The sequence below is a fragment of the Orbicella franksi genome, chromosome 4 (assembly GCF_964199315.1).
Source record: "Orbicella franksi chromosome 4, jaOrbFran1.1, whole genome shotgun sequence".
NCBI classification, from domain to species: domain Eukaryota; kingdom Metazoa; phylum Cnidaria; class Anthozoa; order Scleractinia; family Merulinidae; genus Orbicella; species Orbicella franksi.
In genome coordinates, this window is record NC_138148.1 from 13,183,306 (window position 1) to 13,201,161 (window position 17,856).

At 40.1% G+C, this 17,856-nt stretch overlaps 2 protein-coding genes across 3 annotated transcripts; one reads left to right on the plus strand and one right to left on the minus strand.

Annotated features, from left to right (window-relative positions):
• Positions 1–228: 228 nt before the first annotated feature.
• Positions 229–3,159, plus strand: LOC145483409 (uncharacterized). The gene is made up of 2 exons (XM_081461915.1): positions 229–378; positions 2,623–3,159. The coding sequence occupies exons 1-2, from the start codon at positions 312–314 to the stop codon at positions 2,898–2,900; spliced, it is 345 nt and encodes a 114-aa protein (XP_081318041.1). The 5' UTR covers positions 229–311; the 3' UTR covers positions 2,901–3,159.
• Positions 3,160–5,091: 1,932 nt separating this feature from the next.
• LOC145483408 (tauropine dehydrogenase-like) lies at positions 5,092–16,783 on the minus strand. 2 transcript variants are annotated; one of them, XM_081461914.1, is made up of 5 exons: positions 16,448–16,783; positions 13,249–13,306; positions 7,929–8,453; positions 6,513–6,818; positions 5,092–5,676 (listed from the first exon to the last, which is right to left on the minus strand). In XM_081461914.1, the coding sequence occupies exons 3-5, from the start codon at positions 8,448–8,450 to the stop codon at positions 5,299–5,301; spliced, it is 1,206 nt and encodes a 401-aa protein (XP_081318040.1). In that variant the 5' UTR covers positions 8,451–8,453; positions 13,249–13,306; positions 16,448–16,783; the 3' UTR covers positions 5,092–5,298. The 2 variants fall into 2 exon arrangements, with proteins under 2 accessions (XP_081318040.1, XP_081318039.1); XM_081461913.1 differs by lacking the exon at positions 13,249–13,306.
• Between the last annotated feature and the right edge of the window lie 1,073 nt (positions 16,784–17,856).

Below are 17,856 nucleotides of genomic sequence, written 5' to 3' on the forward strand. Positions count from 1 at the left end.
CCAGTTCAGTCTAGTCCAGTCCAGTCCAGTCTAGTCTAGTCTAGTCTCCATATACAGGATGCAACGTGAAACAGCCTGAAAAAAAAAAGCCATTTCAATGGACGTCCGGGATCAATGGTGTGGGTATTGTGATTGGATGAATAATAAACATGCCACAGAAGTTAGCCAATGGGATGTTGCCAAATTGTAAACCCTATCGGTGACTAAGCCGCCGACTGGCCGAAACTAACCAGCGACGCCAATAGTAAACAGCATCAAACGAGCGTCGAGTTATTGTAGCCAAACTAAACACCAGTAAAGTTTTGGAAAAAATGAATAAGACATCGTTCCTCTGTTTCGTTCTGTTGCTGGGAAGCATGTCTCCAGTACAAGTCAAAGGTTAGTGCATCATAACATTTAATTCCGACTACGACAGTGCAAATTTTAGTAAAGCGGCAGACAACTATCGCTGCAGCCAAACTCAACTCACTGCTATGCCTGCAAAGAAAGGTTTGGATGTTTTAGTCTATATTCCTCCTTGATCCTAAAATTCTGTTGTTGATATATTTGAGGTTTTAAGAGCTTTTCGACATCTGTTTTTCTATTTTCTGTAGCAAATTAATCCATGTAGAGTTTGCTCTATGGCAACGCCGAATGTACGGTTATTGCAATTTTTTTCTGAAATTTGGAGGCAGGTGATGACCGAGAACATTTCCGACTACCGCAAAAATTAGATAGTATCAATAAAAGAACCAACTTTAGTCTAGTAATGTCTGCAGGATAAGAAAAACATACAATTCTGAGCACCAAATTTGCCAAATGTGAAGTTCTACAGCACTGCGTTTTCGTGGAATCTCAGTGCTCAGTTTCCGAGAAATCATTAATTATGCATGCAAACATGTACGAGATGTGATATGTTCACTACAGTTCGAATATCAAAGATGTTGTGTTACCCCCTTGTTGTGTTATCCTTGTTAGGATACGCTTATGATTACTATCCGAAGGAAAGACCGTGATATGATCTACATCAATATGACCAAGTATAGGCGTTCTTGATCCCAGTGATCAAACAGGATCCTTGAATTGTTCCATCATGTAGTCAGTGTCTGTTGTTTTTAGCACTTTCTTTTCTCCGCGAAATTAACGCTTTTACATGTTAATCAACTTTGCTAAAATAATTTGCCCACTCTGTGAAACAACTAAGACAACATGTAAACACCATATACAAATTATTCCATGTTGAGCTTGCACTATGGCAACGCTGAATTTAAAGTTATTCAGCTTTTTTCTGAAATTTGGAGGCACATAATGACCAATAACACCTGCGACTGCCGCAAAAATAAGCTAATATCAATAAAAGAACCAGCTTTAGTGTAGTAATGTCTGTAGGATGAAAAAAATATACAATTTTGAGCACCAAATTTGCCAAATGTAAAGTTCCGCGACACTGCGTTTTCATGGAACTCAATATTCAGTTTCCGAGAAATCATCATGCACACAGTTATGAGATGTGATATGTTTACTATCGGCAGCCTTCAGACCTACTCGTCTGTTCGAATGTCGAAGGTGTTGTGTTACTTTTTATCAACCTCAGTATATCAGTTAGGCTTTGTACGAAAATTAACATTTAATTTGGAAGAATTTGCGTTATATTTATTTCAGTTGCTACTTCAGTTCAGCCCCTTGTTAGGATACGCAGTGTCTGTTGCTTTTAGCACTTTCTTTTCTCCACGAAAATAACGCTTTTACATGAAATCAAGTTTGCTAAACTAACATGTGCTTTTAAGTCAAGTTTGCCCATTCTGTGAAAATAACTAAGACAACGTGTAATTCCCACTGCAAAGGAAGCCTAATAAATAGTACCTCTAACTGCTATACGCTAAAACTGAATTAGTCGTCCACAAACCTCTTGAGTCCTGGAGCTGAGATGTCTGTCAAATTATTCTCATATGCAGCATGAATACTTACAAATGCCCGTAATTGTAAACGATGTTACCATAACACATTAGAACTATCCCGCTTGATCATGGTAGGCTAACTGATCACCGATCCACTAAACCCTTCCAAAATGAAACTTATGAATAATTAAGGTGGTTACTGTGGAATGACAGGTGATGTTAGCGAAAGATCGACTAAAAGGATCGAGGAACTGGGTGAAAATGAAATTAAAACCATTATTTTGTAAACAGAACTGATATCGACGAACAAAATCAGGTAAATGAAGTGGTTGGCTCATTTCAGAGCATACATGGTAAACACTTGTAAAATTGAGTATTTTGGACTGAGAGATAGCTCAGATATTTATTTTTAAAGCAAATCAAAAAGGAGATGGGCCGATAGAGAGGGAACGGCCGCATCACTTCTGCGCTAAGCCAGTGAAATACCAATGTGGTAGACCCTCTCTTAGTTACTCAACACTGCCCCGAATTCTTGAAACGTCGACATGTTCATAAAACTCTTCTATACCTATACCTTTCCGATACTTCCAATGACATCAACAAGAGGACCAAAGCACAATTTTTTCCCTTCACTAGATTTTCTTTAACGATAAACCTCCCAACTGATTTTCAATTTTGACACAAACTTTACAGCTGTCCCAAAAGAGCTGTGTATCGAACGAATACTATCTGTCTTATTCAACAGGGTGGAGCTGGACAGATGTGGCCTTGGCAGGAGTAGCGGGAGCTGCTGCAGTAGTGGCCGCACCTGCTGTTCTCACGGCAGCGGGGTTCACATCCGCAGGAGTTGCCGCGGGATCTCTTGCAGCAGCGACTCAGTCAGCCGTTTACGGAGGATATGTGGCTTCTGGAAGTGCATTTGCATTAGCTCAGAGTGCAGGTGCCGCTGGGATTGGCGCAAAAGGAGCAGCAGCTATTTTCACAGCCGTGGGAGGAACTACTCTGTACTCTAAGGAAGACTAGCCTGGCATTTAAACAACAGTTCTGATGCTCGATTTGATGGTAGAACAGAGCCATAGACTATTGCTGTTTTCTTCTAAACTGGTTTGTCTCTGTATTGTACGGATGCCGATAAGCGCTTTTGTTGTTTTTTTCGCCAGTTGAAATTGTATTCATTTTGGTACATTTTGTCCAGTATTCGTTTGATTGTTTAAGTAATAGCTGAGTAGTTGATATTAAATTAAGAGAACACTTCTTGGTTTATGATTTTCTTAATTGTCGTTTTTTTAATGTTATAAGGTGAAGTCATATTAATGTTGCTCTCTTTTTTATTTCAATAATGAAAGGATTCAAAGAAAGGGAAGCAAAACGTATCCATCGAAAAGTTGCGAAGTGTAAACTTTCATAGGGGCTGATATAATATTCAGTTACCATATGTATGGTTTAGTCATAGGAACTTCACATGAATAAATCGTTATAATAGAGAGCAACGTTAATGCGCAAAACGATTCACGCCGTGACAAAGGCTATTTTTACAATAACCGCCAAATTTCTCGCGCACTCATTGAGTTTTTTTTGTAGTCAACATGAGAACAGACATTTAGCTGACGCCGTCACACGGGTACAAGATACCTTTTCGTTACCTTCGGCGGCATCTCGGGCGAGTTTGGTCGAGAGATGACTCGGGAGACGAAGTCGAGCAAAAATACTCAAGACGAGACCAAACGGGGCTATAATGCGGTACGATTAGGTATTTACCCTACTCAAGCCACATTAACGGCCATATCTAGCCTGCTATCTGGCGTTCTTTTTCACAGCAGGGGGAAGGAGAATAAGAGAACGTCTGATACAATTATTTCACCTGTCGTCTGCCTGTAGTCCAGAAACTGGACTTTTTTCTGATTGGTCGTAAAACAAAAGAATCTTTAAGCCCGCCTTTCTGATTGGTTTCGTGATTGGATATCTGACTTCCGGTGTAAATTTGAAACACGATCACGAAGCCTGGCGGCCGCGGACATAGTTATACTTGTATAAAGCGAATTTTCAGCCCGGAGGCCGTGATCTTCAGCGGCTATAACTTTGTCTCTTTAAGATTTTATTCACAGTGGAATGCATCGGAAGATCAGAAGTTTTGGCCATGCTTCCGACGTGATTTTGTAGAAACATGTGCAGTTGACGCAGTTGTGAGTTGTCCCCAAGAATATATTTGTTCTAATGTTTATTCCCGGACTTTTGAACACTTGCGATAAAAAAAAAAAAACAGATTCTGATGTTCCACCAATTTTTCAATGCATATTTTGTTTCTTGACGGTAACAGAGACATTTCAACTTGCTATTCCTTTTGCCTGGAAAGTAAGCATGTACATTGCGCTTTGTCGCTTAAGCGCTTCCAACTGGCCGCGTGGATTTCCAGTAAAATCTGATTGGCTCACATTTATAGTATGACAAAAGATAACGTCGCTGCTGACAGGTAAGGAACGAAGGGGCGACAGACGACTCGTGATGGAAATGTATCAGGTGTTCTTTCTTCCCTCTTCACCCGTTCGACAGAAAAAGAAAAGAACGCCTGATCGCAGGTTAGGCTACATCAGGCCAGTAACTTGATATCGCAGAAAACAGTTCAACCCCTATTAAACGGCCACCCTTGGGGCAAATGGATAGTGGCCGCTTAGAAGGGGTCGGCCGCTTAAAAGAGGTAGAAACAATAGAAAAGCCCTCATCGGGACTTTGATTACTGGCCAACTAATAGGGGTGGTCAGTTAATACGTGGCCTCATAATAGGGGTTGGTACATGGCTTCTGACTAGCTCTTTTGCTAATCGGGGCCATTTAAACGGCAAATTGGTTGTGTCGCAGTGAGGCGTAGAAGGAAAAGTTCCTTTGGATGCAATTTCCTCCAACACTCAGGGTTATCAAGGATTTTAGCCAGACGGTCTTTTCTGTTGTCTTATGCAAATAAGCTTTATTGTTTTCGTTTATTGAAAAATATCACGTCAGTTGTTATGTGAAGCGTAATGGGTGCGCAGAATGCTCTGACACTGCTGTAGCTTGTGTGCCAGCTCTCTTGGCAGCTGTGACAGTAGGGGTCGGCCGACTCTAAGAGCTGCTGAGTTTATCAGGACAGACGTATCAGAAATTGATATTAATTTTATAAGAAGCGTTGGGGATTATTTCTGGTGTGTTTTACACGAAACACAATAGAAAGCGTTCAACAAAGTTCAATTTATTCGAACATTCCCAAACTAAGTACCCTATTTCATATCATATTCCATAACAGGATTCATAGAATGGAATAGTCACATCAAGAACTAATGATGAAATTGATGATCACAGTTTTAAGTTCATCGGCAACAGTCAACAACTCTAATACGACTTGTGGTAAATCTGATTTTGACTAAGGGCGAGCAAGCAAAGCCAGTTGTCTACAAGATGGATTCCAGAGAAGTGAATCCATATCTCTGCGGTGCTCTGGATGAAGCGACATCTTTGCCTTGAAACTCTGAGTTCACGAGATATTCTTTGCCCATTTTCTCCTGACACCATGTAAGCACCTTGTCAATATCCGGGGTTTTAACTTTCACAATTTCTGCGATACCGCGGATTACAGCCAAACCGTAAGGGATATCCTCCGTCATGTACCGGTACGTGAAATCTGGCACGAATTTGCCGTCTTCAGTTGTCTTGACTGGGTGTTTCAATCCTTGGTAGGCAGCATTGGTCTGTATTGCGGTGTACAGGTTTGTCTTATCGGAAATATCTTGTGGATAGCATCGCATGTACCACTGGTAAATGTGGACAACCTATTATTGAGAAATGTTTTTCAATAATTTTGGTCAAAAAAGGCAAAGTCTGCATACGAACCAAGTAGCCCGTCAGGCCGGAGCTTATCCCGGTTTGGCTGCAGGCTGAAGCGACTAGGAGTATTTTTACTCCCCCCTGGATGGGACGCTAGTCCATCGCAGGGTTACGCCCGACATAAAGGTCGCCGTTACCCATTTATACACCTGGGTGGAGAGAGGCCCTGTCAGAGAAAAGTGTCTTGCCCAAGAACACAACGCAATGTCTCCGGCCAGGGTAGCAATCCTGACCGCTCGATCCCGAGACTAGCACGCTAACCATGAGACCACCACGCCTCCCAATAATTTTGGTTCTAGTCTTATTCAGTTCAGACTCGTGGAAAAACATCAGCTATCAATTGCATACTCCCCGTTTCCTAATTTACGTGGCCTGTCCCAGGCTTTCGGTAGTGGGGGACGAGAGAAAACACAAAAGCGCGAGCGAGAGAAAAAACGAGGGAGGATTAAGGCGTCAGTCTCCCCTCGTTTTTTTCTCGCTCTCCCTCTTTTTTCCGTTCGTTCCCAACTACCGAGAGCCTGGAACAGGCTATAATTTGTCATCAAGGAGAGCTAGGGTTGGGCAGGGGTGCAAAAATAGGGAGTAGAAGGGCCAAACGATATATTGCACCCAGTTAGAAAGAGCAAGCTTAATACGATACCAGTTACAAGAGGGGAACAACCAATTACCAAATCTTTGTCACTAAAGAAGCCAGATAAGATAACCACCAAAAAAAACTAAAAGCTATTAACCAGGTGCAATATGTTCTTTAAAAATACGCAGGTGACAATAATTATCTTACGTTAGACATGTCAGCTCCTGACCTCTCCCCGACAACCCTGGCAATCATTACAACCTCATCTGATACACTGGAAAGGAGGTTCGCAGCTGACTCAGTCAGGCCATTGTAGAACAGAGGTGGCTGATCAAGTGGATTTCCGTCCCACCCCTCCCACTGACCATACAGTATTGACGTGTGCAGGTAGGCATTAGTGCTCATTAACTGAACACCCAACAGGTGACCAAAAACGATCAGTTTAGGGAGGGGACCCAGGAGATATTGCAGTGTGGAAACAGGGTCCTTCTGTGGTTCCACGCCAGTTCCTTTCTGTAAAACATGGCCAACTGCAAAAGTTACGAAAAGGTAAAACATCGAATGGGAAGAAACTCAGGCTTTATCGGCTCAAAAGTCAAATTGACTCCTAAACCATTTATTGATCTGTGTATGATTTCAATAAAAAACCGAGCTGAGTAGAGACGTCTGTTTGTATTGTTTGTTCTTAAGCAAAAGAGGACTTTTTTTCCCTGCGAGGGGAAAAACGGGTGTGGGAGAATTCGAGACAGTTACGCAAACCCGAGACGCAGTCGAGGGTTTGCAAAACTTTCGAGAATTCTGCCAACCCCGTGAGTGTTCAGATGAGGCTATGCAAACACGGAAAAAAGTCCCGTTTTGCTTTTAGAAAACGTTTCTCAAAAACTGTGTTTACATACTCTAACCTAAACACACCTATCGACCAATGAGAGCGGATGCACTATCTTAAATATTCTATAAATCTCTTTCAGTCGAGACTGTTGCTCTTCACTACATGCAAGACAGATAAACTGAATTACTAAAACCTGAACTAGAAGCTGAAATTTGCCAATTTCAACTTGTGCACCCTCTCAAATAATGTGTCAGTTTCTATTGCAGTGGAACCCTGTCTTAAAGACATTCGCGAAATAAGGACAACTCTCCAAACGTGGTACGACTTTGGTTTCGGTCCATAGCTCTAAACAGTTCACTTAAATTAACCCGCATCTTATATAGAACCCCTGTTTGATACGGGCTCATTCTATGCTATTCTTATTTCCATAGTTCCTATCGTATCCGTATGATCTTGATTTCTGGTGATTAAAAAATATTCTCTCGAATACTTTGAACGATGCCTAAAAGGTCACTTCAACTTCCTAATCCCGAATTTTTAAGAGACTTTCAGATAGACATCTTGCAATTTTAACGAGTTGTAAAGTATGTCACTATTCAGCCGCTTCGGAGGCTGCAATGATTTTAATTAAAGCTATCTAGCTATCTATCTATCAGACATAATTCTATCTTTCATCATGACATGAGATAACTACCTGAACTCAGCAACATTCTCTCATTCTTTCACCTCGGAAGTCCAGAATTTTGTCTCAATAGGGATAAAAACTGACTACAGGCAATTAGTGTACAACATACCTTCAAGGCTCCCTGTAAGGTTTCCTTTGTGCCAAGAACCTCACATCTAACACCAAACTCAGTGATGCGGCATGCCCATGGTAGTGACTCAAAATTCATGATCGTGCATTGCTGTGCTATTTCGCCTAGCACGTGACGAACTTGAAACTCAAACCCTGGTTCTCCTGGTAGGCCGACTAATATTGTGCCAGGTTTTATGTATGGCTTCAAGGTATCAAGAAAAACTTGATGAGCAAATCCCGGCAGCACAAATACCACGATGTCAACATCTCGGATGGCCTCCTCTGGGTTTTTCGTTATCAGTGCAGGTTTAGACACAATAGATGTTGAATCCTTTCCCTTCCGATGTAAGACAACTTCCAGGTCTGTCTTCTGCATTGCAGCACTCCAACGTTCTGCTTCATCTTGATACAAACTAAGCACTCGAACTTCAGTTCCTTTCAAAGATGACGCGATACCGGCAAAAGCGTGCGCTCCATTACCACTTCCACAAATCAACAGCTTAATGGTGTCTGAACTCATCTCCTGTTAAGAAAAGCAACGATGTAATAAGTCCCAATGTACCGCTTTGACGATAACATTACACTCGCAAAAAAATACGCACCTCTAATTAGCCATGACTCTTACGAGAACAGAAAAGTATAGCACAAGAGCAAAGAAAAGTGATTTTCACCCAAGAAAGGTATGCACATTGTGATTGGTCAGTTTTATGGGCCATTCTAATGCCCTGCTTCCCACATGCTTAAGTTGAAATATTTCCGTTTCTCCTGAAAGATATTATGCATCTTATCAGCCTCACTTTCTCCATCTGCCAACTGTAAGATATGAATCCTTTTTTTACCACTGATTTATGGTCTACATGTATCAATGCCCGAGCCACGCATGTGTACCTCTGTATCTCTTTGAATGAAGAAAATCTGGAATTTATACATACTGTTCTATCACATATTTTCTCAAACTCATTAATAATTCGCCAAATTAAAACGAAGAAAATAACAACCGTGAAGGAGGTTTGGATACCCGGTCTTAATAAGCATAGATTTTGACGATTTTGTTTCTCCGTTAACTCCTTAGATTTTGTTTCGATTGAGAAGATGTACTCGAGAAAGCGTTTCATCGGCTATCCAAACACCCGGTGAAACACTGTCCCTCGTGTTTGATATATTACTCCAAAAATGGGTATACGTTTGATAAGGGTATACCCAGGACTATAAACAACTAAATTTCTGCCTCCAATACAGAATACAGTGAGGTGCATAATGTCACATACAGGTATGTTGTTAACCACACCAAGTTAACAATCCACATAAATTGAGCAATTATTGAGCTATGTGTGACAGTCTCAAGTGAAATCATTGTTCTAAGCAGGTTTATAATGAATTATATATTGTCAGCCATGAGAACAGCATGTACATGTATAAAATACTAACTACACCCTTATGCAACCTGGAATACACAAGAGCACACCAAACCATGCCACAACGAGCATACAAAGAATATAAACATAAATCAAATAAGGAATACAGATTAGAGTAAAGATATTAGTATTGATGACTGAAGCAGCTCATTGATGGTGAACTAGAACATACAGTAGTCATGAGAGGTGGGCACTTTGCAATGATAACCCCAGAGATGAAATGCTACTAAGCTGGTTGAGACTGACCAGCTTTTAGGAAAAGCAAACACATGTAAGTAGAAACAATGATGAACACTAATTAATACAAGAAAAACAAAAACTGTCATAATTTCTTACATGTATAATATTATGTACATTAAAATAACATAAATCTAAGTTTGTATTTGTGATTTACTGAGCAAAAATTCCTGTCAGGTAATAATTTATGAGACCAAAGGTTAAATAAAAATTAACCTCATTATGAAATTGACAGCCAGCAAGAAACCCAATTGTTATTGAGAAGGCCTACTCTGGGACCTTAAGTCGCCGTAACTTAAGGCGACTTTGGGTGATTTAAGGCGACTTTAGGCAATTTAAGCAAAATTGGCAGAAAAAACATTGCAACTTTAGGCGGTTTAAGGCGATTTTAGGCGACTTAAGGCAACTTAAGGTGACTTAAGGCGACTTAAGGGGACCCGGGGAGACTTTATTTCACTCGAGTGCTATAGATTCAAACTTAGCAACAGTCTCTCCATATATCTCTTGCAATAAACCAATATTGTACCAATACTGGTACATAATTAAGTCACCACAGTCTCAAATATCGAGGGCTGGGTTGTTCAAAGCCTGATTAAACTAACCCAGCATTGGAGGGAATTTTTATTACTTTCATTTTTTGTAACTTTTCGGTCCAGTTTTCTGTTTATGTTGTTTGCCTTTCAGTTTTGAGTTTGATTCCTTTTAAAACTACACAACCATAAGCAGTGAAAGATATTTCTATTCAAAAGAAATATATTACCTGGGTTAGCGCTAACCGGCTTTTGAACAACCTGGGCCAGATTTCAAACCATTAAAAAAAATACTATTAAAGAAAGGATTACGACACTACTGAACAGTTACTACTATAAGAATAAGAATAACAATAGACACCAGCAAGGTAGCATGAATATTAGTGAAGATATCACAATAAAAAAATCAAACAAAACTACTAAAAATATATTCACAGTCACAAAAAATTTAAATTTAAGATATCTTGATTTAATTTGAAGTGTTTGTATATTTTCCATCAATTATTCAAACAACAGGGAAATTTAAATTAATTTAGCTCCTTTACATGTATTTATTTTACAATGCTTCCCGAATTATAAAAATGGTTATCTTGGTAGACTTATCTGCCATTTTTGGCATCTCCACTGTCAATTTCAGTCCTTCTCAGGGACCCAATCGATTTGATGCTCTCCTGCCTCAGTCAGACAAAATATTTCAATACCATAATGAGTAGCGCATGCTAAGTTCCTTCGTAAGAACACGTCCTGTCAGATTTCACCAACTACCTGTCAGGTTCCAGAAAACTTTGATGACCCTGGCAGTTTATACAGTGAATTGATTCTTTTTAGAGGGTTTTGTTGATCAGACCACCAGGAAATACACCTTCCAAACTTTCACTAGTTTCCACCTAAGAATTACAAATGCCCAGAACGACATTTTCACAACGAAACACTAGAAATTGATACATCGATACCAGACACACTGGTCTCCGCCATTTTGATTCTCCCAGTAACCCTTGCGCCGCTAACTGGTTTCCATGCTTCAAAGAGACAAGATATCTGTGCCACGAAAACTCGAGTTCTCTTGCTAAGTGTTCGGGTGATTTCAAATCACCCGATAATAAATTACTGTCTTCAACTATTTCGGAGAGTATTAGTTTGGCGTTTAGTTTTTTTTTTCTTGTCTTTTGTAAATGCCTGTCGGAGTAATCATACTCGCGCGAGTGCGAGTAGGTCGTGTGAGCTTGCGTACTTAGTCATGGGGCCAAACTAAGTCACGTGTTCCAAACATTCCCCTGGCGGCCATGTTTACTGAGAGTTGATCACAGAGAATTTTCTGTACTTTAGCTTTCAATAGTAACAGTAGCGCAGTCCACATAAAGTGTATAAGATTATGTGAATACCAGGCTTCATCATGTGTACGAAAAGGATAGATAAACATTATGCTGCAAGTTGGTTCGTCCAATTACGAAATTCAAACGTTTACAGTTGGTCGAATGTGGAAGTAAAATGCAAACAATGATTTTTGCTGGAGAAATGGCCCACCTTTGTCACTCTTTTACACTGGATAAGTAAAGTATTTAAAGTGTAAACTCAATTCGGTTCAATTGACTTTGGATGACCATATTTTTACTGCTCAGTGTAAAAGTGACTAGAAAGAATTGAGCCTTAACCCAGAAATCTTTCTGGTTTTTTTTTCTTTTCATCTAGAGGATCTGGGACACCTCTCACTGTTGTTGTTTATTAATTATACACTGTAGGTCTTCGGAAGATTTGATTCAGAAATATCGTACAAAAATTGATGAGCTTAAATGAAGTTATTGCAGTATAGTCATTTGTTATATCCTTACACATTTAATATATTTCCTGATGACAACACAGAGTGTCATCTTAATTACTAACTCTTTTACAATGAAATACAAGAGAAAAAAAAAGAAAACTTAATAGAAATAAAAAGCCATCTGTGAGAGAGTATACATCAGATTGTCATTCCTATTTAAGTATTGTCCACATGTAGAAATTATTCCTGCTAACATGGGGACTAGAGAGGTGCAAGACTATAATAATATTAGGTTTTTTTATGTATAAGGGAGCCACGGCCTTGTAATTGTCGCGTCCTCAGCTTCTTAAAGGACCCTAGTCAGTCTCTGCTATTTTCGATGCCATCAAAATTATTGATATTGCATGGTGAGGCAAAGTCTTGTTGCTTTACTGTAAGTTTTGTTCCTGAAAGTATGTCCCTTTATCTTTGTTAGCTTCACAGTGATTTTCTTTGCTTTGACATGCTCTGAATAAAGCATAAAAGCCAACCTCTTGTATGTAAACAAAAACAAAGGTGTGGCTGACTAGGGCCCTTTAAGGGGGGTTTAGATGGCTCCAATGCATTGGGAACGAGTGTTAAAAAAAATTAAAAGCACAACTATCAAGGCTACCTCTGCTGCACCCTGCCCCCCCCCCCCCCTGTTCCATATCCAGTACCCATTTATATATCTGGGTGAGGAGAGGCACTATGAGAGTATGAACACAATGCAATGATCCACAATAGGGGTCCATTGCACCAACCATTGGGTCATCATGCTTCCTCCTCCATAGGGTTAGAGTGGAGTTTACCCTAACATGACAGTTACGAGTCTAATAACCTTCTACAGGGGCAATTTGAGTGTGTTGAAACCTTTTTAACATTGCGTAACCGATAGCAACTTAAGGCGACTCTAGGCGACTTTAGGCAACTTAGGGCAACTTAAGGCGACTTAGGGCGACTTAAGGCGACTTTAGGCGACTTAAGGTCCCAGAGTACGACTTGTAGAAATCTAACTGAATTTCTTTCAAACAATAGTTTCCAATTACCCTCTTAGGTAGTGATAAACTTTACACTTTAGCAAAATGCTTGCAGACTTAGTTGCAGCTGTAACTTAAGCTGTGTACATGTACTCATCAGGTCATTCAACAATTTCGAGCCTGAGTCTCACAACAGTGAATGCACGTCTTTTTATACTCTTGGGGATTTCATTATCCAGCTTTATTCTAAATCTTCCTCCAACACTCTGGAAAAACTAGAAAGTGTTACCATTTTGTTGTCCAAACCAAAACCAACGGGACAATTATACCTGATGGTGTGCAATGGCTTGGCAACATTCATTTCAAGTCTACTACAAACCTGCTAATGAGCTGATGCAAGTGTGTAACCAGCCAAAGGTTTCAAACAACAATTCAATCTGAAAGAAATTGTGCTGAAGTGTGAAGTTTAGATGATACTCCTAATATGTGCAGAATTAATTGGAAAATGTTATTTGAAGGAAAATTAGAGAAAGTTCTACCCAAGCAATTAGAGCATGAGTTTATTGAGATTTTTGTGACTGAGGTGACAGTTGATTCCCTCTAATCAACTATCACCTCATAGGAATCTTGAGCTCATAATTATTGTGAAAAAGAGGTACAATTTCACAAGTCAATGAAACCTTAAGCTTTTCACAGAAAAAGAAATCAAATCCAATGAACACTTACAGTGAACTAATAGCACAAATATTTATATGGTTATATATTGATAATTTAAAAAAAGAAATACACTTGTAATATTACAAGGTACAAAGGAAACTTTGAAGAAGAGTGCCCACAACATCTGAAAGACACCAGGAAATGCTCAAGGGTTGTATTGACTATTACAGCAGCTACCCCAGGCACAATTTCACTTGATAGTCTCTTGACCATTAATGTCTTTCCATAATAGCCATCTTCAATTAATTCATTGCCATTTGCAAACAGTCCACCCCCTTGGTGAAATTATTTCAAATAATTACATGTACACCCCTCAAAAACCTCTTGAGCAGAAATAAAACAAATAGTTTAATATGTGAATAAAAAAAACATAAGCTTGTTTCTGGTAAAAATTCATGGCATTTCTTCCCATAACAGATTATTTACAAGGCACCAAAGTTACCCTCCCTCCACAGAATACAGAAACCTACTGCCTACTGTACATGTATAGTTACATTGTAAACATGTTCACTGAAAAGAAATGTGCAAGTAACACTAGACTTACCCACCTCCTTGTTGACAGTGCTTTAGGCATCCAACTCCGGTGGGGGTAGTTGGGTATAATTGTCACAGGGAGGAAGAAAGCCCCTTTGAGGGATTAAAAGTTGCATTCTGAGGACTTTTGGGGAATTGAAAATTTTGTTGTGAATTTTCTGGTAGGGACTTTTGGAACAGCTTTACAAAAGGAACAACCACAAAGGCTCTCATTTTCTGTCAAACAATTTATCGGTTTCATATACAAACAAATTACATGCATAAAAAAATGGCTAGCTAGTCTCCTTAGCAGCTGTCATTTGGCAGTCATCACACAATGCACCCTTCTCCAATCACAGCTGCTCAAATTAAACCTGAACAGTGTTCCTTTCCTTTTGTTTTGACCACAAACACTGACACCTATCAACAAAAGAATGACAGTTGCTGTTTGCCTAAACGCTGCAACTTTTTCTGATGTAAATTGCATTTAATTTCATTTTCTGGTGTGTGTCAAATTCAAAAGGCAACATAGCTGATACTAAGTGTCAGGATAAGACTCAAATTTGACTGTTTTTTGTTGGTGAATTTTGGCATAACTTACTCAGGAAAACATGAGCAAAGCCATTATTGGCTAAAACACAGCCATTGTTAGGGGAGAGAACATTACATGACAATGGCTGAGAAGCAGATGTGACTAAGCTAATAAAGAATACTTCCTATTTTATGATATGAAAAAGGGGCTTTTTGGGTCATGTTCAGCATCATAGGCCTTTTATTGAACTGATTGGACTTTTTGGGAGTCTAAATTAGCAATTTAGGGAAAAGCGAGCGATATGTAAATTTACCAGCAAGCAATATGTGAATTTAAATCAGCTTGAATAATCCCTGGATCAAATGAAAGTAAATATGAAAGCAGATAATCCTATATCTCCTTCCAGTTAACCTAAAATTTGGCTGTTTTTACGACCAGTTTAAAATTGGGTGATTGTTTTGCATCCCTACCCATCATTTTTACCTGGTTTTCTGTAAACACGACAACAAACCTGCCAGCTACATAGGTTTTCACTAAGATGTATGGGTTATTGACCAAGTGCGAGGTCAAGATGGCTGGATATTGGCCAGGTTCTTTTTTTGCATGTTTATGGACCGAGACGGAGTTGAGGTCCATAAACTCGCAATCTTGACCGAGCAAGCTTGGTCAATAAAGGATTTATCATATGGCTTTCGGGGAAATTTTTCTTGCAGGACAGGGCGGGTAGTCCCGAGTGGGCAAGATAGCTCCATCTTGCCCACTCGGGTAGTCAATCACAGCACAGGATTTGATTCATCTTGCCCGCTCACGGAGCTAGCCATGTAATAAATTGCATTATTATATGGAGAAGAGTGTTTTACTGGGAACTAAACCACTCGTAGATTCCATACGCCACTTCATCCGGGACCTGAGTGGCGTATTTTCCGTATGTCACCTTTGTGAGTGTCATATCGTTCAATGACAGCACGATTCCCACCTTTTGCTTTCGTTGAATTGGTTTCTCCATATTCTTTCTCCGTTTCTTCTCACCACCATGTAATATCCTCTATGTATTTGCCGAAAGTTTTGGTGATACTGTGGTGTTCGGACTCCCAAATGTCCCCCTCCATCAGTGATCACTTGTAAATCTGAGTACCCACCCTCCCCACCCCTCCTCACTAAAAATAGCCATTAAAAGCAAGAAAAGTGGGGAAAATACTCTCTGAGTAGAATAAATACAATCTGTAAATGACTTGATGGAGGACCAGACAACCATCCCTAACTAGTAAATTAACTACGCTCCGAAAAAAGTAGGGATAGGGTTAGAATCAAAGCTTTCCTATGTAGCCCGGGGACATGTTGGAACCGCCAAAAATTGTACGTCTCTGACACTATTTTAGATATGTTCGGTACGGTAAATCTCACTTTCAACTCGTCACATCACTTCAAGTAATTATAAAATCAATCAGTAATAAAAACAATTAGAGCAAAATCGCCTCGAATAATCCCTGGATTACAAGAAAGGTCGACAAGTGAGGATCATAAAACCTTCTGTACAAAGCGAAGAAGGTACATTACCTCCTGATATGTTAACACATATTCCGTCGTCCTTTTGTGACTGATTCTACATTTTTGTAACCGATAACAATAATCATATACAGCCATAAAAATCTACACAAGCTTAACTACGAAACATTTGCCAAAATGGTGGAAAATGTCTGGCGTTAACATCAAACCCTGCGATTGCGAATTAAGCCTTGAAAGTAAAGGTTGTCGAGAGCTAAACGTAACTATTTATCTTCTTAAGCAATTCACTAAAAAATATAGGTTCACTTACCAGCGCAAAGTCGTTTAAAGCGTTTGGGCAGGCTGGCAGTGCGACAGAGGAACGTGGAGCTGCACTTGCATAACACAGGATTCTGTGACAGACATGTATGACGTCATGCGCGAAGAGTGGTGCTGTACGTGCAAAGATGCACGTTGGTCTATCTTTCAGATCTTTAATCTGCTTTTCGCTTGCTCTTTTAAAGTAATTTTGTTTATATCATTTATGATATTTTTAGAAGTAGTAATATCAGTAGCTTCGTCTCTTCCCGCAAACATAAGTGTGACTCTGTAATATTGCGTGACAGTATGCGTGACAATGTGCCGTTATGCATCAGTCAATTCCAGCAGTGCCCATCCCCCCCCCCCCCCGGGCTAACACCCGGGCATTAGCATTATTTTTAAAAAATGGGCAAATTCCCCGGGGTGGAGAAACATTAGCTGTCTAAATGCCCCGGGGTGGGGACGAAGAAAGAGGGCAAATGCCCCGCCCCCGGGATCGTCGGCTTCCAACACCTCCGCAGTTTTTTAATTAATCAGTGAATAAAACAGTCAACAGTTCAGTATTTTAATGCAACGGTAAGACTTCAAGGACAACAGTACGTGTTAGTTGATTCTGATTATATTTATTTCTTTATATTTGTTTTTAGCAGTTTGCTAGAGGATAGCTGGGATTGCGGCGGACGTGCTCCCAGCCGCGAGCGATGATAGGCGCCTGTATTCGCAGGCTACTTTTTCTGTGAAGAATCAAGACATTTTAAATGATGATGCATTGCATTTTAAGCTCGCAAGATCTGTCTTCAAGATCGCATCATTTGAATTCGCAAACCTTAAGTATTTTAACTCCACTTTCATGAATTTAAAAAATGTTAGGCTATTTTTGAATGCGAAATGCGAAATAGTCGTGTTCACGTCAGTTATTGTTTTGTGATAAACAAAATATAGTTCACCTTGTTGCTTATATTTATATGCTTACAAGTAATGAAGAAGTATCTAAAATTGAGAAAACATAACTTTAAAAACAAGCTTCTCTAGTACCTGACGGACAAGCCATTGTTCGACAAACGCCTCGTCTTTCCCGATGAACTCATCCATGGCACTTTCCAAAACACGTGTGTCGAATGCCCGGGGGTCGCCCCGGGGTACGCAAATGCCCAGCCCCCGGGCCGCGTTAAAATTGCGGATGCCCCACCCCCGGGACTGACAACTTGAGCAAATGCCCCGCGGTTGCCCGGGGGGGGGATGGGCACTGCTGGAATTGACTGATGCATTAAAGTGGATTCCCTGTTCCCTGCAGGCTCTAGTGTCTGGGTTTCCCCCTCAAGCGCTGCTTTCTTACCTCTTGCTTTGGCATGTTAGCGAGATGGGTAACTTAGCTTGCTCGAAGGCTAAGTTACCCAACTTTTGTTCAACCTGGCCCTG

Excerpts from the sequence above, each read along its gene's own strand:
- LOC145483409 (XM_081461915.1), top strand. The coding sequence starts at position 312 with ATGAATAAGACATCGTTCCTCTGTTTCGTTCTGTTGCTGGGAAGCATG. Across the intron at positions 379-2,622 it reads GTCTCCAGTACAAGTCAAAG|GGTGGAGCTGGACAGATGTG; the intron begins GTTAGTGCATCA and ends CTTATTCAACAG.
- LOC145483408 (XM_081461913.1), bottom strand. The coding sequence starts at position 8,450 with ATGAGTTCAGACACCATTAAGCTGTTGATTTGTGGAAGTGGTAATGGA. Across the intron at positions 6,819-7,928 it reads CCTTACAGGGAGCCTTGAAG|AAAGGAACTGGCGTGGAACC; the intron begins GTATGTTGTACA and ends CATGTTTTACAG. Across the intron at positions 5,677-6,512 it reads CAGGAGCTGACATGTCTAAC|GTTGTCCACATTTACCAGTG; the intron begins GTAAGATAATTA and ends TCTCAATAATAG.